Source organism: Notechis scutatus, chromosome 1 (genome assembly GCF_049901735.1).
Source record: "Notechis scutatus isolate UNSWTSFEM ecotype Mainland chromosome 1, rNotScu1.2, whole genome shotgun sequence".
Taxonomy (NCBI): Eukaryota; Metazoa; Chordata; class Lepidosauria; order Squamata; family Elapidae; genus Notechis; species Notechis scutatus.
This window is the reverse complement of record NC_142009.1, coordinates 202,716,133-202,737,735: the sequence shown is the minus strand read 5'-3', so window position 1 is coordinate 202,737,735 and position 21,603 is coordinate 202,716,133. Positions and strand designations below refer to the sequence as shown.

General features: G+C 39.3%; 1 protein-coding gene across 5 annotated transcripts in view; it reads left to right on the top strand.

Moving 5' to 3' along the window:
* Window positions 1–21,263, top strand: part of MBD5 (methyl-CpG binding domain protein 5) — a 161,859-nt gene extending 140,596 nt beyond the window's left edge. For all 5 annotated transcript variants that reach the window (XM_087950063.1, XM_026673501.2, XM_026673499.2 and 2 more), the window contains 2 exons: window positions 16,418–16,493; window positions 17,933–21,263. In XM_087950063.1, the coding sequence (XP_087806189.1) occupies window positions 16,418–16,493; window positions 17,933–18,004 (148 nt within the window). In that variant the 3' untranslated portion in view covers window positions 18,005–21,263. The remainder of the gene's footprint in view (window positions 1–16,417; window positions 16,494–17,932) is intronic.
* Window positions 21,264–21,603: the final 340 nt, after the last annotated feature.

Below are 21,603 nucleotides of genomic sequence, written 5' to 3'. Positions count from 1 at the left end.
AGACCATCCACTCCTCTGTCGAAACTCCAGGCAACCCCTCAAGCAATTCTATCCACTTATGAAGTTTCCATCTTTTCAATCATTCTCTTTGTAGTGTAGTAGCAACCTCCTCAGCGAAATCAGGTGCTCTAGCTTGATAACCAAGAATCACTTTGTGGAAAATTTGTTAGTAAACAAAAAGAATATATATACATGTTCACTCATTTAAATCTGTTAAATAGATTTTACAGATTTTGAAAATGTTTCAAAACCCTCCCATTTAAACCATGGCAATAGGAGGCAATAGAAGGATAAAATAAATAGATATGGTAAATGGTGCCTTTTAAATCATATATAGTCTCCAGTGCAAGATCACCAGAGGCAAAGAAGCTGCTTATTGGCCATTTCAGATATCAAAAGATCCCTGTAAGAGAACATTAAAATTAGCCTCTCAGTTTTGATGCCCTACTGGTAATGAAGCATTTGAAATATTTGCTATGCTATATGAATGTTTGAAGTCAAACTCTTTTCACGGGAATAAATTATATCCCATCACATCCACATAAAAAATTGAAATGCTGAATTTGAGGAAATCTAAATCACATTGTGTCGAAGTCCCCCGGCTTCGCTACCACTGAGACACACACACACACACATCAAGGGGAAATGTTTCTCCTAAAAACTGTTTCAGTCTCCCAAGATGCAACAGGCTTCTTTTGCGTTCTCCTTTCTTTCTACCCAATGGATTGGAGGAGGAGGAGGAGGAGATAGTATAAATCAGGGGTCGTCAACCTTTTTGACCTCAGGTACCACCAAACTCATACTTTTAAATCCTGAGGGCCACTAATATGATTTTTTAAAAAAAAGATAATATATTTAATGTAAAATTGTTATTGTTATATTAAATATAAATTTAATATTAAAAATTAATTTACACACACACACACAAACACACACACACACATATATATATAAATGCTTATTTAATTATAACAAAATCGTAAATGCTTAATCATAATTGTGAGACAGGGTGAAGGGAAAGGAGGGACCTCTCTCAACCTTTTGGTGGGGGGGAGAAGAGGGAGGATTTAAGAAGCCACATGGTGTCTGGAGGCTGAGAAGATCTGGACGGGGAGGAACCGGCTCCCCCTCAAACGGAAGAAAAGCGGAACCATCTCATATCTCCCCCAAGTCAGAGGAAACTCTCCCTCCTTGCCAGGTGTGGCTGCCTGGAGTTGGGGGAGGGAAGGAGGGCCAGGCTGGAAGTGCCGACGAAGATGGGCTCCTAATAACCAGGCAACACCCGTCCTTCGGCCTCCACATAAGAAGAGGACTTCCCGAGGCTAAGCTTCAGGTTTCTCCTGCTGCTTCCAAGCAGAGAAGGAACCATCCCTATGTGGAGGCTGAACAGGGGGTGTCGAGGCCAGAAAAACCTGAGCTCTCGCCTACACAAACAGGCTGGTTATTAGGAGCCATCTTCCTCAGCACTCTTTTGGTCTGCGCATTTGGTCTCTTCCCCTCCCCATGCCAAAGGAAAGCCAGCCGGACTTCTCCTTCCCTCCTACCCTTCTCCCTGCTCCCTTCCCACCACTCAATCCTACTTCGAGACAGAGGAGAGCGTGCTGGCATTTTCAACACACCTTTCTCTGCATAGGCCTGGCCTGCGAGGGGGTGGGAGTGAGGGGGAAGGAACCTCTGAATTGGTGTCACCTCCTGCCTCTTTCCTCCGTGCATCGAGGAGGTTGAGCGGCTGCCAGTGATGCCCTCAAGGGAAGAAGCTTGACCCCACCCCCCCAGAAGCTTCTCTTCCTCCTTGACAGAAGCTCTCATGCGCAAAGCACTCACCACCTCTCTGGCCCCCGACAAGCCGCCTCCTTCCCGCTGAGCATGTGTGTGCTTCTGGCAAGGAGGAAAAGAAGCTCCTGAAGGCAGGGGCATGGGAGATCGTGGCATCGGAGCTCTTCCCAGGTGTTTCCTGACCTGCAAGGGGAGGCGCGATCTCCTGTGCCCCCCAGAGTTACTCTTCTTCCTCATCAGAAGCACTCACAGGCAAAGCACTCACTGCCCCTCTGATCCCTGACAAGCCGCATCCTTCCCGCTGAGCGTGTGAGTGCCTCTGGCGAGGAGGAAGAAGGGGTCGAGCCTCCCCCTCGCAACATCTTCACCTGAGGGCAGCTGCTTTCTGCGGCTCAGGAGGTTCACGCTCTTCTCGCTGCTGCTCAGCCTTCTCGATGCGCAGCAGCCACGACACAGGAGACTGCAGGATTGCCCCACCTCTCCGCCTCAGCATGCTGCGGCCCACCAAAATTTTCTCGCGGCCCACCAGTAGACTGTGGCCCACCAGTTGGCGACCTCTGATATAAATGATTGCCTCTGCTGCTCCCTCCCCAATCCCTTCCTTTAATTTGTTCCCCACCACACATATTGTCACTAGCTAATCATTCCTAACCCCAAATATTGGCCATTGGCCAAGCCCTTATTTTGAGCCAAGGCAATCCATTTATCTAAGATTATAAAATGAACGTGGCCTCTGGCAAACTTACAAGCTGATTAGTCTGTCCCATCTGTAATTACATCATTGAATAAAGACTGCCTTGTGCAGTTTGTAGAGAGGAAAAGTGATATACCTTAACAGATTGAAAAGCAACGAGCAGGTGAGCAATTAAATGAGTGACTGGTGGAGAGGGCACAGGAGACAAAGAGGAAGCAATTATCCCCACTGGAGTTTAGCTCAGCACAATTACCCTTTGCAAACATTTATCATTCCTAACTATGAAGAACTACTATTATTACTACTACTGTTACTATTACTGCTATTACAAGCTGAAACATTTTTGAACACATATAGTACTAAATTTTTTAGTCCTGCAAACAAATAAGGAGTAAACAATATTAGTATAGTTTTTCTTTTGCTTTACTCAGCATATTTCTGGTTGTATTAGATTTTTTTTATCCCACCTGTATTACTTTATAACTAACTCAAGGCGGTGAACATTCCCAATACTTTCCTCCGCCACCTGTCTTTCTTACAATAATTGTCCTGTGAGGTGGGTTGGGCTGAAACAGAGTGACTGGCTCAAAGTCACCAGGGGACTAGAACTCCCAGTCTTCTAGTTTCAAGGTCAGCACCTTAACCACTACACTAAACTGGGTCTCTACTTAAAGGGACAGAAAGGAAATTCTGTCTTTGCCAAAACACCACATAGTTGTTAATGCAATTCATCTTTTCTTGCTAATAGTAACTTGTAAATACAACGAGCCTATTTTAGTTTTGTTTAACATTTTCTACTCCATTTGAATTTGGGTTGCTTACTGTTCTAATGTCTCTCTATGTTATATTGTAAACACATAACTCATTTACGCATGGTCCACTGCCACATGGGATGACAACACAAGAAAAAAGAAATATCTCTGATAGATTAGCTATGTCAAGTGATCAATCATCTCTTACTTGTTTGGTTTTATTTTAGATTTTTATTAGGGAGACGTTAGACAACACTTAAGATTCCCATAAGCAGACATTTAACCTCTCAGGCCAGGCAAAATACATAAAGTTTATGACCTGAGGGATGGTTGTGCCATGTAGGTATCTCCATAGATGGCAAAGAAAATAGCCACTCTATTTTATTAACAACAAAAGCTCTAATTATAGTTGAGAATATAAGTAAGCCAGACTTTCAATTTGCACCTGCTTAAAGATTTTCCAACTGTAACCATCAGTCATACCAATAATTTTATTTTAAAAGTATTTAATGGTATATAACAGATTAAAAAATTTGCAATCCTGTCTGTTTGCATCAAACTTTTAATTAGATATGATGTTTTATGATCTTATTGTTTTCTCTCCCCCCCCCCCTCCCGATAACTTAACTGCTATACCAAGCTATTTTTCTTCTCCTACTGTAAAGGCTGATCAATAAATAGCAATAGCACTTAGATTTATATTCCGCTTTATAGTACTTTACAGCCCTGTCTAAGCGGTTTACAGAATCAGCATATTGCCCGCAACAATCTGGGTTCTCATTTTGCACACCTCGGAAGGATAGAAGACTTGAGTCAACTTTGAGCCTGGTGGGATTAGATCCGCCAAATTGCAGGCAGCTGGCTGCAGCAGAAGTAGCTTGTAGTACTTTATTTTAACCACTGCGGCACTGAGGTATTTGATGTTATATTTATCAGAATCCAATATAATCAGGTAATCTGAAAGTTCCTTGTTAGTAGGCAATTTAGAATAGAAACCTGTTGCAAAGTTGAATCCCACTACAAATAGTCTGTCCTACGTAAATACAGGCACCACATAAATACAATTGAAATACTAGAATAGCCCATATTTTTGTAGAGAAAAGTTTTCTGAGGATGGACTCCAGCATGAGTTGAAAAGCTCAGAAGAGTAAACCTCTGGTGTCAGTGACCAACCCAGTTTCGCGCTTGCAACATTATCCTGGGATATGTGTATTTGCCTTCATTCATGGCATTTAATGCTGATTAGTGCTGAAAACCAGTGAGAAATTTGCTTTGATGCAATTTAAAGTTCTTCAACAGCAGCATGCAAAAAAAAAAAAAAAAAAGGAAATCCAAATCAAGATAAGTGTGTAACACTACAATAAATACAGTGTTAATAATAACAAAAATAAAAGTTGAAATAGAATAAATAAAAAATACGAGTATTCATCTATTTCTACATCAAAAAGTGAATGCAGTATAACGATTATAGCAATATTTCTTAAAATGGTCCTAAGACCCCTGGGGTGTTCCTCAAAACCCTCTAAGACACGGGTGTCAAATTTGATGGCCTCACATGATGTATTGTGACTTTTTTTTTTTAAACAAGTTTTATTAATTTTTAAAACACACAAATTATCATTATTCATTACATGTTTAAACCTTTTTTCATTGTAAATTTAACAAGTCAGATAAATTATAATTCTGTTTTAAACCATTTCAATATAACATACAAAAACCTCTTATTCAATTTCTCTTTACTTCTCTTTACTCTTATTCAATATCATTATTATTATTTCATCTATTTCTTTCTGACTTAGTTACCATTATTCTCATTCTATATTTCTGCAAGCTTTTACTAATTCTCCCCCCCAAAAAAACATATACACACAACACACAAAACATTAAAAAAAATCTTTTTGGAAAGTAACTTGGACCCAGGTATCTCTCTCTTCATGGACTTCAATTATCTTCATGCTCATCTTACATATCATTACTTATTTTATTTACCATTCTAAGTCTTCTATATTAACTTCTCCACATATTTCACTCTTCTTAATTCTATCTTAATTAATCATCTTAGTTTGAATCATTATATTTGTATCTTTTGTCCATTTTTTATCATCCCTTTGTCTCATTCCTTATGAAAAAGAAGAAAATAAGTTTCTCCTGAAATCATTAATCAGAGTATGATGCCTTTCTATCTCCCCCCTAAATTAATCAAATTAACCTTTAAAATAACATCCAATACCCAATCCGATTTTGCTTGGTACATTCTATCTAACTAGTACATCCAAAATAATTAAATACATAATTAGACAATAAATCCAAATATTAAAAACAAATACTATAATAAAAATTTTATAATAACATCAATACCATAATCTTATTAAACTCTTTAATTAAAAACAGTATTCTCCCTATTATTAAATTTTAAAGCCAATCATTATTAAACATTTTAACATTTTAATCTCTTATCAACTCTTAAACCATTACAATACTACCATCTCATCTTATGTACCTTGCAAAATCTTTTTGAAAAAATTATACTTTATCCATTATCCATAAAAAATTCCTTTTTTTCATTTAATTTCAAAACATTGTAGCTTTTCTCCACCTTTTCCCTTTCTTTCTTCTCCCAACAAACCTTTCTACCCCCCCTTCTTCTAGCCTCTGCCTTACTGGCTTCCCTTCTCTGTCGTGTTCCTTTTCCCTTTTGTTTACTATCATCATATTGATTTTGCACCTTATTTTTCCCTTTCTTAAATGTTTTTTTAGATCTTAAGTCCTTTAGTTCTCTTCTTTTCTCTCTTCCTTCTTTCTTGATCAAATTCTGAGATTCATTAAAAATGGCTCCTTCCTTTCTTTCTTGTTCCTCTGCTGTCTTCATCTGTTGTAATGTTTGTTGATAGTTAGTAAGCGCCATTTCTAAAAAAAAGGAAAGCTTCTTCCACACCATCTTTACCATTTTTTTTTGCTTGTTCATATTTTTTTCTTAGTTCCTCAACAGAGAAAGCCATTATAAATCTTTTCTTTTCTTTTCCCCTTCTTTCTTCTTACAACAACCAGAGTATTCCAAAGAAAATAAAAAAAATAAAGCAGTCCCAAAGTTATCAGTCAGTCCAAACCAAGGCAGAGTTCTCACTTTCTCCTTCTGGGGTAATATCAATCAAAGAGAAAGAAAGTCCAAATCTGTTTAAAATCTTATTGCAATATATTCTAGTCTTCAAATCCTTAAGGCATCTCCTCCAACAAAGTCTTAGCATACAAATATTTTCTTTTTAATCCTCTCTCTTCCCACTCATCGCTTAAAACCAATTTTCACCTAAAAAAATAGGTTTCTTAATATCCAGTTATTTATTCCGTAGGAAAAGAGGGTAAGCTATCCTTTCAGCACCATCAAACTGCCGCTTTTTTCCTCTTCTGGCAGGTATTATTCAGAAAGTCATACTTTTCAGGAATTTTATTAAATATGTCTTAGAGTCCTAGGAGCCAAGAAAAACTTTCTCCTTTCAAGCACTTTCTCCACTTCCTCCTGCGCATTCTTACCCGGCTGCCAGCTTCTTTGTGGCGGCCATTACGGACCGCCGCTGCACCGTCCTGGGAAAAGGGGTTCTACCGGCCGGGGAGGGGTCTGCAACACCCCAAACCCCTCTCCGGATCCCCCTACCTTCAGCTGCCCCTGCAGGGCAGCCTAGCTCCGTACCCGTCTGGGTCGGAGCCCCAAAAGCGGCTAGCGCGGCAGGGATCGCGCAGCTTCGCAAATCCCTGCCGCTCGCGAAGCCGACAAACCGGAAGTCGATGTATTGTGACTTTTTTGCCTTTGCGGAGCCAGGGTGGGTGTGTCCTGCTTGTGATGCATCCAGCCCCTGGGCCACCAGTTTGAAACCCCTGCTCTAAGGAGTCTGCAAAATCAAAATTGTCAGCCTAGGCTGAAAAATAATATAATATTAAAATCTCATAAACAATTGTGAGAAGCAGTAGCAACAGTGAATGTGTCAATTTTAATTTTTCACTCAGGAAATATCAATAAATACAAAACTCATTGGGGAAAAAAGAACTTTTCAGGTTTTGCATAAATCTTGGGAATGGGTCCTGAGATTAAAATAATTACTAATCCGTAGTAAAAAAAGCTGAAAATTTTACCTAATTTGTCAGTTTTTGCAAGATGATTTTTGATAAACTCCTATTGTTCAAGTGGCGCTACAGTATTGTTTATTTTCAATTCAGTTCAATATCTTCAGCCATTTGTCAATTCAAATACTGCAGGGAGGGAGTCAAGTCATAAATGTCCAAAAAAAATCCGTTCATGTAACAGATAAAAATTCTTAACAATAGAAACGGTTTTTACATTTTTTCTGGTGCTATCTGGAGAAGTCGTAGATACATCATTTCAATCACACTCAATGTGCTTTATTGAATTGATGCTTGCAGTCGTCTTATGACACCAGTTGCAGTCCAATTCAGAATGGAAAATCAAACCAGGAAGACATAGCCCCCTGAAGACAAATCCCAAGGTACTAAAGCAGGGCTGTCAAATTTGCGACCCACGGGCTGGATGCGTCATGTGCTGGCCACCCCCGGTTTAGCAAAGGGGAAAAAAGTAGTGATATGTCATGTGACGACACCGTGACGTGATTTTGACACCCCTGTACTAAAGCTTACATCCATGAATTCAGAATGAATTCAGTTATTTGAGGCAAAAGGACCATAGAGAGTATTAATGCATGGTAATTGAGGTGCAAAAGCACACAAACATTAACAACTTAATTTCACACAAAAAATCCCCCAAAATACTTGCAATGGGATTGGAATTATAGTCAGACATACTTTAATATGTTCCATTATGTGAAAAGAGACGATGAGTTAAAGTGAATTCCTACATATATGAAAACTGTAATTATTATTCAATAGATTAAATAAAGGTAAACACTGGATTTCTAAAATACAGCAGTAGAAACAAACAGGATATACAAGTCCCTTCTCATCCATTATTCCTAATTGGATTTCATGTTATATGAACAAATCTCTTCCTTTTGCACCTGTGTTTGTCACACATTTGTTATTTCTGAGCAGATAGATATTTAAGGATTTTGGGTACTTTATCATTTTAAAAAATTCTCTAGAAAGCTTATCAAATATATTTGGATCCAGTTGGATGTGATGGTTAAGGTATTGGCCTAGAAACCAGGAGACTGAGTTTTAGTCCCATCTTAGGTATGAAAATGGCTTTTTCACATGACTGTATATTTGATTTTGGGTCAATTGTGCTCTCTCAGCTTGGTCTCTCCCCTTCTCTCCCTCTCTCCCCTTCTCTCTCTCTCTCTCTCTCTCTCTCTCTCTCTCTCTCTCTCTCTCTCTCCCTCCCTCCCTCCCTCCCTCCCTCCCTCCCTCCCTGCCCCCCCTCTGTTATGAATAGAACAAGATCTAGGATTAATGTGTGCCCAAATAATCCAACCCAAATCATCAATTAAATCAAGATTTTATTGTAATATTGAACTGAAATTATATTTGATTTCTGTTATCCATTAGAATTAACATATTATTTCAGTTATTACTTCTGCACCATAAAATTTAAGGATATTTTTTTTAAATATGAGTTTTAAATCATGGCTTCTCTCTGAATAATTCTTAATCTACAGATGCTAAATGACATAATCTTAACAGTTTATAGTTCTATAGCTACATGTGTTAATAAGATGCATACCACTTCTTTGTGATCTCTTGTTAACTTTCTGAGATGGATTTGATAGTTGTTCAGAGGGAAGAAGGTATTTGAAAATCTTTGCACAAACAGATGTTATGTGTAGTACTCTGTTTTAAAAATAAAAAGTAATTTGCAGCTGAGAAAGTAAACATCTTTTTGTCCTAAATACTGTAGTGTTGATATAGCTATTAAAAATAGAATATTGTTAACTATTTTCGAAACTTACTTAAAACCTTGGTATGGTGGTTATGCTTTTTTGATGTGTGTTAGGTTTTAGACTAAATGTAGAATTGAAATTCCTCACCAAAATGACCACATTTTCTGTCCTCTTACTGAGTTATACTGTTAGACAGATTTCACTCGAGTGAAACTCTTCTAAAGGAGAAATCCAGTTCAAATAGAAGCATTCACATGTTCAAGAAAGGCCTCCCTCTGCAGAGAGAAAACATGGAAGACTGTCTTGTCCTCTGAGTTGCACAACTAGGAGAAGGGAGTGGTTGCTCATCTCTTGTCCCATCTGGATTTGTGCACATTGAACGAGCTGCTATTTATATTGTTATTTGGTTCATGCACATCTCATTATGATCTCATTCAGCACTCATCTCAGAAAACGATAATATTCTTGAAGGTCTTTCAGCACTATAATCTTGAAGAGGAGTAACTTGTTTTGAATAACCAATTTAGTTCACTATTTTTGTCACAGATTTTCCATCTACATAGTTAATTATTAAGTAGAAAAAAACCCATTTATGCAAATTATCGTTGTGTTCACTTGTCTTGTTAAAATATTCATCTTCCTTTTTGTTCTAGTGCTGATAGATAATAAGACTTCAAACACAAATACTTCTGTTTCCCCTACAATTTTACTGCACTTGAATCCTACATTTTGAGATTCTCAGATCCCACAATTAATCAGTGCATCTCCAACTGCTTTATTATTCTTTATAAAATTCTATGTCTGTAATTTTAGACAATATATATACAAAACTTCTTTTTAAATCTAATATTTAAAAAGCCCTAACCAACTGCTTTCAATTTATTCCTTTTCTTTCTTTCAAATCTTTAAGTCTTTAATTATTTTTTCTAATTATATTCTTAATTCCTTTCAATTCCTATAAAGCTTTCTTCAAATATATCTTGCTAGTTTTGATCAGTGATTAACATTCTACTGATTCATTCAATTCAATGTATATAGAATGTGAAGGATGTGTGTTTGTGTTTATTTTCATAGTCATAATGTACACTGAAGATGGTATTTAATTTCATGGTACGAGGTGCAATGACTATAAAGTAAACTAAACTAAACTACTGCTACATCAATATGTGTTAGATATATATATATATGTTATGTCCCACCTTCTAAAATAAACAGTTAAGGCTGAAAGCAGCAGTCCTTGTAAAGAAAGGCAGCAAACAGGAATTTTCACAGATAGCTCCAATAAGTAAAAGTTCCAACGAACTAAATCCAAGACTCAACAAGATTCTTCAGATCAAAATCCTTCACAAAATAATTCCAATAAGTAGAAGTTCCAACGAATTAAATCCAAATCCCAACAAGATATTTCAGATCAAAATCCTCCAAACTGTGCTCTTCAGTTCTCCTTGCAAATAGACACTTTGTTCCGGACAAAGTGCAAAGTCATATCTCTCCCTTTATAGAGTAACTAATTAGTCTAATTGCTGGTCTGCTCTCCTACTGTATCCTCGTTGGTTCCTCCTTGTCAGGAGACGTCTTGTCCTGACATCTACCCAGCAATCATCCAAATTATCATCTTCTTCACCTGAAGATATCATTTGTTCCTCATTATCACCCGTTCCCGGCTGACCACCTAATTGAAGGGTGGAGGAGTTTGAAGGTTCAAGCCGATCTTGCAAATCAAATGCATTCATCTCCTCCTCATCGTTAGAACTTGCTGATTCATATAAGTCCTCCTCGCTGGAGCTGTCATTCAAAAAACCTGTAGCAGATGCCGGAATCACAACACTATCCCTCACCGCAGGGCCCTTCCCCGGGTCTGGCGATCCGGATGCGGTTTCGAAGGGAAGCGTGCATGAAAGTCTCGAAGCAGATCCGAAGCATGAAGTGTAGACGCATCCGTCCAGGAACAAACCTCCGAGTCATCTACCCTCCTCCTGACCAAATACTGGGCGACCTTTGAGCCAACGGGAATCAAGGGCGTCGACCACCGTATCGTCAACAGCAGGCTCCTCAGAAGGCAATGATAACGGACCCGGTTCAGCAGAATCACGTAATCGACAAACAGAAGAATCAGGAATCAAAGAGATCGATGAAAGACGGGGTGAATACGCATGGATCGTGGCAAAGTGAGGCGGTATGCCACGGGATTAATAACTGCCTCAATCGGGAACGGACCAATAAACCGATGATCAAGTTTTCTAATAGGGCGATCGACCTTCAGATGTTTTGTAGATAGCCACACTTTATCACCCACAACTAACGGAGGTGTATCTCGGCGGGACCGATCTGCAAACCGCTTATAATCTTCTTTTGCCTTGTTCAATTGTTGTATCAGTAGACGTCGAACTGCGTGTAGTTCTTCCAAAACTCTCGGGTCTCAGGAACCGGGGAATCCATCATAGTTAATGGGAAGAAACGCGGATGATAACCCATATTTGCAAAAAATGGCGTGACACGGGTGGAGGTATGCTGCGAGTTGTTAACGCGAATTCTGCTAACGGGAGGTATTTCACCCAATCGTTTTGTCGCAAATTAACAAAACATCTCAAATATTGAGTAAGAATCCCAATCACCTTCTCCGTCCCGCCATCAGTTTCCGGATGGTGCGCTGACGCTAAACATACTTTCACTTGCAAAGCCGCCATTAACTGTTTCCAAAATTCTGCCGTAAACTGGACCCCACGATCAGAAACCACTCTATCAGGCAGTCCATGTAGACGGAAGATATGTTGCAAAAATAACTGAGCCGTAGTGCGGGACGATGGTAATTTCCGACAGGGAATGAAATGGGCCATTTTAGTCAACATATCCACTACCACAAGCACTGTTGTGAACCCCGATGAAGACGGTAAATGTGTCAGAAAGTCCATAGAGATCGCTCCCCATGGTCTACTTGGAGTCGGCAAGGGTTGCAAAAGTCCAGGAGGTGCACCGGATGCTGCTTTCGCTTGCCTACATTGAACGCAGAAGCGACGTAAGAAGACACATCATGACGAACTCGAGGCCACCAAAAGTCCGAGTGACCAAATGCAAGGTCTTGTGTAATCCAAAATGACCAGCGGCTAGGTTATCATGACATTGTGTCATGATGAGAGCCCTCAACGGTCTGGTAGGTACATATAATAAACCCCGATATCGAAGCAGATCGTCTTCAAAAGACCATGGAGAAGTTGGGCCAATGTCCTCCCGTCTCTGCTGCGTCCACACATCCAAACGTTGCGCCTCTCGTAGTTGGGCCCGTAAATCTACCGGTTCCTGCAGTACGGCTAGAGATTCCGGTGGTAACACTGTCCGTAAAGGAAGAGGATCTTCGGCATAAGTATACTCCGGTTTCCGAGATAATGCATCCGCCCTCCGGTTCTGACCACTTGGAGCGTAAGTAACCGAGAAATTAAATCTGGCAAAAATAACGACCAACGAATCTGCCTTTGATTCAATTTCCTAGCCGTGGTCAAATGTTCCAGGTTCCTATGATCTGTCCGAACCTCCACCTTGTGTCGAGCTCCCTCCAAATGATGTCTCCAAGTCTCAAAAGCAACCTTAATAGCTAACAACTCTTTTTCCCAAATGGTATAGTTGCGTTCCGAAGCTGTAAGCTTCCTAGAATAATAAGCGCAAGGAAACAAAAGAGCGCCATCCTCCGAAGCTTGTAACAGCACTGCTCCGATAGCGACATTAGAAGCATCTGTCTCGACCACAAATGGGCGATCCGGATCAGGATGCTTCAATATGGGTTCAGTTATAAATGCTTTTTTCAAAGTGGCAAAAGCCTGTTGTTGTGGAGGCCCCCACACAAATGGAACCTTCTTACAAAGAAGCTGGGTTATGGGATCCATTATCTTCGCAAAACCTGGAATGAAAGTCTGATAATAGTTGGCAAATCCTAAAAGTCGTTGCACATCTTTAACCCGACGAGGAGCTTTCCAACTACACAACGCCTCAACCTTTTTGGGGTCCATAGCAATGCCCACAGGAGAAATAATGTGTCCCAAGAATTCGATAGACGACTGAAAAAAGAAACATTTTTCTAATTTAGCATAAAGTTTATGTTCCCGAAGACGCTGAAGCACTTGACGCACCTGCTGAAGATGTTGCTCTTTAGATTTTGAATAAATCAAAATGTCGTCCAAATATATGACAACAAACTTATCCAACATGTCTCGAAAGATATCGTTCATTAAATGTTGAAATACAGCAGGAGCGTTGGTCAAACCAAATGGCATAACGGTGTACTCGAAATGACCATAACGAGTGCCAAAAGCCGTCTTCCACTCGTCTCCCTTACGCATCCGAACCAAATTGTAAGCTCCACGTAAGTCAAGTTTCGTGAAAATTGTAGCTTCCCGTAACCGCTCCAACAATTCGGAGATGAGCGGTAAAGGATAGCTATTTCTCACAGTGATAGCATTTAAGCGTCTATAGTCACAACAAAGACGAAGTTCTCCCGACTTCTTCTTGACAAAGAGAACGGGTGCTGAAAGAGGGGATGACGAAGGTCGAATAAATCCCCGAGCTAGATTTTTATTCAAAAATTCTCGAAGTGCAACTAGTTCAGGCTCAGACAAAGAATACAACCTCCCCTTTGGTAATGGAGCGTCCGGTATCAAATCCACGGGACAGTCATAAACACGATGTGGTGGTAATTGATCTGCCTCCTGTTCACTGAAAACATCGGGAAATCCGACAGCTCTGAAGGAATCGAGGCAGCAGAAGCGACAATATGTTGGCCTGCGCAGACATGTCTCAGGTGGTCCACACATTGCAAGCTTGGAAAAGAAACAGCGTTCTGCGCCCAAGCCACCAACGGATCGTGTAGACGCAGCCAGGATACTCCGAGCACCAAAGGAAGATGGAGGTTCAAGTGATATAAAAACTTATCGCCTCCTCGTGATCCCCAATACGCATACGCAGTGGTTGGGTGGAAAGCGAATAGGTCCCGACTTGAGTTCGCGCCCATCTACGGTTTCCACCTGCATGGGGGGATTCACAGGCACTAAAGGAACTTTGAAATGTTTTACAAAATCATAATCCATAAAGCTAGTCGTAGCCCCTGAATCCACCAGTGCCACGGCAGGGATTCCCTCCTTCCGAGATTGCAAGAATATGCGAGTGTCCAAAAGTAAATGTCGAGGAGGGCCAGAATTAACTTCAGCAATTTGAGATGAAAGTGAATACTGTGCCTGACCTAGGGTTTCCCTGAGGTCGGGCCTACCCCGTTTCCCGACGGACCAGCAATGGGTTTTGATACAGGTCCACGAGTCCCCTTCCGAGTGCAAGAATTTGCAAAATGTCCCGAACCCCCGCAATAAAGGCACAAACCTTCCTGAAATCTTCTCGATCGTTCCTGAACTGTTAAACGAGGGCGGAGTGCGCCTATCTCCATCGGCTCCTCTGCTGGAATTCTGGATTGGAAAACCCTCATAGACGGGGTGCGTGAACGAGGAAACACAGGTGGCTCTGCAACGGTCCGTTTACACCACGATGTTGTAGGCGAGCTTCAATACGTAAGCATTGAGTAATCAATGTGTCCAAAGTTGAAGCACGCTCTGCATGAATTAGTTCATCCTTGATAATGTCGGACAAACCCTCTTGGAATGCTGCCATGTGAGCTGGTTCATTCCAGGTGGAGTCCATACACAACAAGCGAAATTCTGCAACGTATTCTTGCAATGAGTGTTTACCTTGAATAATATCCCTCAATTTTCTGTCCACAGTTTGAGATTTAATTGGATTCTCAAACATAACGTTCATCTGTTGAATAAACCCCTGGAAATCGTCCAGTAATGGACTATCTTGTACTAATAAGGGAGTAGCCCATTTGGCAGCCTGCCCGGTTAACAAACTAATAATAAAGCCAATTTTAACTCGATCGGTTGGAAAATCCTCCGGCCTCACAGAAAAATACAATTGGCACTGACCCAAAAATGTTGAAAACATGTCCGTTTGCCCAGAAAATTTATCTGGCATAGCTATCGAATTTTTCTCACAGGGGGTGCAGGGGGAACTCCAGCTGCAGCTGAAACAGTTTGAGAATTGGCAACGAGCGATAATAATTGTGTTACCTGATTTTGAAGGGATACGTTGCTCTGGAGTAATTGATTTATTTGCATCTGTTGCTGCTCCACCAATTGTTGCATTTGAGTTGAATCCATCGTTGCAAAGATGGTCTGTTAGGTCCGGAACAAAAATGTTATGTCCCACCTTCTAAAATAAACAGTTAAGGCTGAAAGCAGCAGTCCTTGTAAAGAAAGGCAGCAAACAGGAATTTTCACAGATAGCTCCAATAAGTAAAAGTTCCAACGAACTAAATCCAAGACTCAACAAGATTCTTCAGATCAAAATCCTTCACAAAATAATTCCAATAAGTAGAAGTTCCAACGAATTAAATCCAAATCCCAACAAGATATTTCAGATCAAAATCCTCCAAACTGTGCTCTTCAGTTCTCCTTGCAAATAGACACTTTGTTCCGGACAAAGTGCAAAGTCATATCTCTCCCTTTATAGAGTAACTAATTAGTCTAATTGCTGGTCTGCTCTCCTACTGTATCCTCGTTGGTTCCTCCTTGTCAGGAGACGTCTTGTCCTGACATCTACCCAGCAATCATCCAAATTATCATCTTCTTCACCTGAAGATATCATTTGTTCCTCATTATCACCCGTTCCCGGCTGACCACCTAATTGAAGGGTGGAGGAGTTTGAAGGTTCAAGCCGATCTTGCAAATCAAATGCATTCATCTCCTCCTCATCGTTAGAACTTGCTGATTCATATAAGTCCTCCTCGCTGGAGCTGTCATTCAAAAAACCTGTAGCAGATGCCGGAATCACAACATATATATGTGGGTGTGTATGTATCAATAGATAGGAGAGCTAGAGAAGATAGATAGAAGACAGACATTGTCTTAACTTGTGGGAACCAGCAGGTAGCATTGGAAATCACAATCACAGGATTGCAACTCAATGCAGCATAATCCCAAACCAGGTTACAAACACCAAATTGCAATCACATGATTGCTAGGACACTGCAATGGTCAGAACTCCAAGGACCAGGTATAGTAAGTAGTAACTGTGCAGTGCCGTCAACAGTTGTTGAATGAATAGCCATAATCTGAAAACTACCTGCATGTCGCATGTGTGTACATTAAACTGAAAATATGTGAAGTAAAATGTATCACTATTATTGAAAAGATGAATGGAATGTTAACTTGAACAATATGTGTGTGTGTGTGTGCGCGCGCGCGTGTATTTAAACAGTACTTTCTACTGAAAAGCTACAGCATTAGTGTAAATCTATTCCTCTGTTTTCATCTTAGAAGTGGAAAGCTAAATAACCATTTAGAAGCTGCTATCCATGAGGCCATGAGTGAACTTGACAAAATGTCTGGGAATGTAAGTACCTAATATTTAATTTTGTGTGGGGTGGGGAGGTGACAGCAGAGAGAGGAGAAATAGGGAGGATTCCCCAAGCCCAGTATTTGTGAAGAAGCAAATACCTGGAGCAGAAGCACAGAAGAAGGGAAAGGTTTACAGAAAATAAAATTTCCACATGATTTAAGATAATGAGTTGACTATAATATTCCAAAATATACTTTCCCAATAAGTTCATTAGGTAGATTTAAATATATTTTCAGATCTAAAATAGAAGTAATAAGTTGGCTCAAATTGGTTCCCTTGCCTCACTGAAACAAGGATACTGAGGCATACAGTAGAGAAGAGAAGAGAAGAGAAGAGAAGAGAAGAGAAGAGAAGAGAAGAGAAGAGAAGAGAAGAGAAGAGAAGAAGAGAATTCAATTCTTTATTGGCCAAGTGTCTTGATGCATCTCCAAGACAAATTCCTTGTGTGTCCAACCACACTTGGGCAATAAAGAATTCTATTCTCTACTGTATGTCTCAGTATCCTTGTTTCGGTGGCTTCAACAAGTGACTTCTTCCACCTCTATTCATAGTTGGTAACCTATTCCAGTGTGCCGCATCATGATGCTTGCTGTTCCTGACTATCAGAGATGTGTTGTAAGGAACAAACCAGGTGAGGCAGGAACCAATAGTTTCCAGATTGATGGAGAAATTTTATGCCAACATACCTCAGGTGCCTCAAGGTCAGCCAAAGTTGACCAAATATACATTGACTTTCAAGGCAAGGGAAAGAGGCTTAGAATTTAAACCATGAATCGTATGTATAGGTTTCACTCTGACATACTGAAATAGGAAGTTCTTCTATATGTTTGTATCTTCATTCTAGGCCAGGGGTGTCAAACTTGCAGCATCACATTATCGTCACGTGACATATCGCAATTTTCTTCCCCCTTCGCTGATCTGGGGGTGGGCGTGGCCAGTGTGTGACGCATCCAGCTCATGGACTGCTAGTTTGACCCCTATTCTAGGCTATAACAAAACTGATCCAGCTGAGTCAAATATCTGTAGACATAATATATGTTATCTAGTATATAAAATGTTTTAAATACCATCTAATATTTCATCACTGTCCTTTCATTACTGTGAATGAGGAGCAGGGTGGCTCGTGTAGTTAGGATGCTGGGTTGAAAAGCAGCAAACCTGCGTTTGAGACCCAGTTGCTGCCATGGGAGGGGGTGAGCTCTCATCATTTGCTCCAGCTTCTACTGGCCTAGCAGTGTGCATTCATAAGAAGATAGATAGGTACCACTTTGGTAGGCACATTAATGGGTCATGAAAGGAGCTCCCAACTAGGCATCCCATAGTAATGGTGACTCACAGATAATCCTTTCAATCTGGAAGCAACTTGGCGCTTTCAACACGAGTGCAATGCAATTACTGTTAATCTTTAAAGTATTCCTTTTTGTTTTCCCTAGGTGCATCAGATTCCACAGGGAGACAGACAGCTGAAGCCTCCAAAACCCAAAAGGAGGAAGATCTCTAGATAACATTGAATGAATTTGTTACTGATCTGGCTCTTACATAACATGCACATAATTTTCATATATATATAGATATATATATAGATATAATCACCACAAGGTGCTAAACAAAACAGTGGTACAGTATTCTTATTGATAAAGAGGGAGAAGTTAATCCAGATCTTCTAAAGATTGAAGAGTGTCTATAAATCCTTTTTTTCTATAATACTAAAATTGTGATTATAAAATTATAGTCCAAATGTTTCTGCAAAATTTTCATTATGTACATAGATAAAACAGAATTTCATGACGATATCTGAAATGTAAATAGTGTACTATTGTCATGTACAAGCATACCTAATGCACACTTTATCTTTTATTGTACAAAAGAATAGTGTACAAAATTCTTTGGTTTCTATTGAGTACACGTACAAGAGACTACCAATGTAAAGTGATAAATAAAAATACAGCCTAAATGCTTTTATATAATAATGTAAAAAATGCTGTTTTTGTATTTAACAGCAGTGAAAAGGCATGATTATGTAATCCCCTAATTATGACATAACACTTTTTGCCATTGAGTGTTCATTTATAGTGTCTGTTTGGAATGAACCTGGCCTGGAAGTACTGTACTCCATTTTGGGTCCCTGTAGGAGAGTGAAACCTTGCAGATTCCTAATGGGATGTGGGATCATAGGTCAAATTAAGATATCAAAAGCTGCAACTACTGGTTGCGTTTTTTTTTTAAATTGAGTTTTAAATTATAATATTTTAGATTTTTTTTTAATTAAAATATTTAGATAGACTATTTGAGTCAGCTTTAACAGAATTTCCTAGCTACCCGCTTTGAAATCAGAAACATATCAGCATTCATTTTTACTTCCTTTTTTTTTTAACAAAGCCTAAAGTAGCTTTTCCAATTTATTTAAGCAAAGAACACAATTCCTATTAAAGTATGAGAGCAATAGCCCAATTGAAGGATTCATTGTTGTTGCTAATTGTTAGCAGTAAGCTTACAATTTAGCAAAAACGTGTTCCTAAATTAACAAAGGGATTCAGTGACCAGCTGTCCTTGGATATTTTTACTGTATTCAGTGGACTGGATGAGCGTAAGCAGTTCCTGAATTCCCCTGCCTGCCAATACTAACAGCATTTTCCTTATTAATAGTAAAAGTGAAAGGTGGCTTGCTAAACTATTAGCAGCAGTGGCCAGGATCCAAAGGACTCCACAGCTAGTTCAGTGCATCTATAAGATTGTTCAAAGTATCTTTTGAACAAAATCTCCTTTTCCCAGTTTGGAGATTACCAGCGTTCTTGAACCATTGGCAACTTTCAAAATAATTCTTTCCGATACGTTGGAGTTCTTGTTTGAGAAAGGTAGCAATTAGTTAAAGCCCGGTTGAAACATATCCAAGTCTTTGGATGGACCTAATGCGGTTCTTTGGATCCCAGCCAGTGATTTTATCAGTATTATGTAACAGATCAGATTTATTTTATTTAATAAGAATTATTTATACCATTAACAGATTCGTATATATAAATATATAAATATATCTTTATATATATTTATATTAATGTGGCAGAAATGTGCAGGTTGAATCTAACTAGATTATTTATGTTATGTTAAGTTTGAAAGAAATGTGAAGCATATATGTTAGAATATGATAGTACACTACAGATACATGAACCTGAAGCTGTGAGGTTTCTCAAAATACCCATTGTGTACCTTTGAAAGAAATTATAATGCAGTGTCATTTTTAATATGGGTGCTGCATATAATGGCAGTGGCCTTCCCCCCTTTTCCAAGTATCCCAGTTCACTATGACTAGGCCCAAGATGGAGTCTCCTGAGGAATACCTGCTACCTCTTCATCTAGGAGCCACCGTTGTATCTCATCCTGGAACGTCATTCATTTAAACGGCCTAGTTACCTCTCCTAGCAAAGATTACTGGTAATCAGCAGTATCCAAGCCTGATGACAATAAGTCTGTAACCAAAATGTAGTGCTTACATGAAGAGAACTTATCGCCTGCCTAAGTTCATGTTCTCTGGGCCCCACTCTACTTTCCATGTGAAATGAGTCCCAGAGGACAACAGCTTTTGGGAAACAATTCCCCTCACGCCCCCAGTCAGCTCTCCTTCCCAATGCACATAACTCTAGCATGGGGTTGGATCACCTTAGTCTCATCTGGACAGCTGTTGTTCCTTTGTCCACACCCCAGTCTGAGGGAATGCAATTAACCACACAAAGCTACAGTGACCTGGAGACAGGAATCCTTCTACCTGCTGGGTAGGTTCATTGTGTCTTTGATGGCAGGGTAGTCTCACAATCCTACATGAAAACTCATTTGAAATGATACTTTGTGTAGATCAGTTAGCACTCCTATTATTTTTATTTTTGTTACAAGTTGATGTGTTTGTTATGTTTAAAGACTTAATGTTGTCCATTTTTCGTACCAGCCGGCTTTCTGCTCGTGTCTAAACAGATGTTTCTATTCATGAATACTCATGGGTGTGTGTATGGGTGGATGTGTGTTTATATTTAGTAGTTTTTTTAAAGATTTTTTTTGTCCCTAAAACTGAATTTGTATTGACCAACCCTTCTTTTGACATTTTTAACTAATTAGGTTTGTACTCTTTTTCTCACCAATGTATACTTTACATTAGTAGACTATGTAAAGTATTTTTGTGCACTCGATTTCATTGGTTAATATTGGCATTGATGTGGGTGCTAGGAATAGTTTGTTTCAGTCCATACAGATTTTTCCCTCATTTTTAGAGTTTTTATGGTTTTATGTAAGCAGTTGATGTAAATATTGTGAGCATTACAGGTCATGCAGTGTTGTAACATTTTTAAAAATGTTGCACATACTTTACAATTAAAAAGCTGGTCGCTCGTACTTGAATTTGCCCATAGAGCCATTTCTTTCTCTTTGCATTAATGCATAAATGACTTCTTTAAAAAAAAAAAAAAACTCAAGGCCCAACCCTATGTTTTTGTTGTTGTTGTTATTGTTTAACAAATCTATATTTTTCTAACAGAAGATTTTAACATTTAAAATGTTTTGCCACCTTTCTAATTTATAATAATAAGCTCCTATATTTAGAGAATGAAAAAAAAAATACCTTCATTTGCAAAGGTAGAAGAACTGATTCTGTAACTTGGCACGATGACAGAAATGAGAAGCAAAACCAGTGAAATTGGGCCCCATAAGATGACTAGCCTCTCATTAGCTCAATTAGTGGATGTTTGTGTGGTGTTTTGAGGATATAAAGTGGTACCTATCCTCATGTGTCTATTTATTTATTTATTCTTGGTCAATTGTGATAAAAATTATATAAAATCAAAGAAATTATTCTTTCTATCATGGAGATTTATGAACACCATTTCTGTTTATGAAGAAGTTTTAGTTCCTCTAGCCAATTATTTAGGCTGGCAAATGTTGCTGGCACTAGTTCTGAAAATCATGTCCAAAGGGTGGAAATTAATATATGTCCCATAGCAATTATGGCCACAATCTTAAGTTTGGAGTTTTGTTTTAGTCTTCATATTTAAATTGACCAATGCCATTGTGCAGACAACATGCTAATAATGCAATATTATTTGTGAATTCCCAGAATTTAATG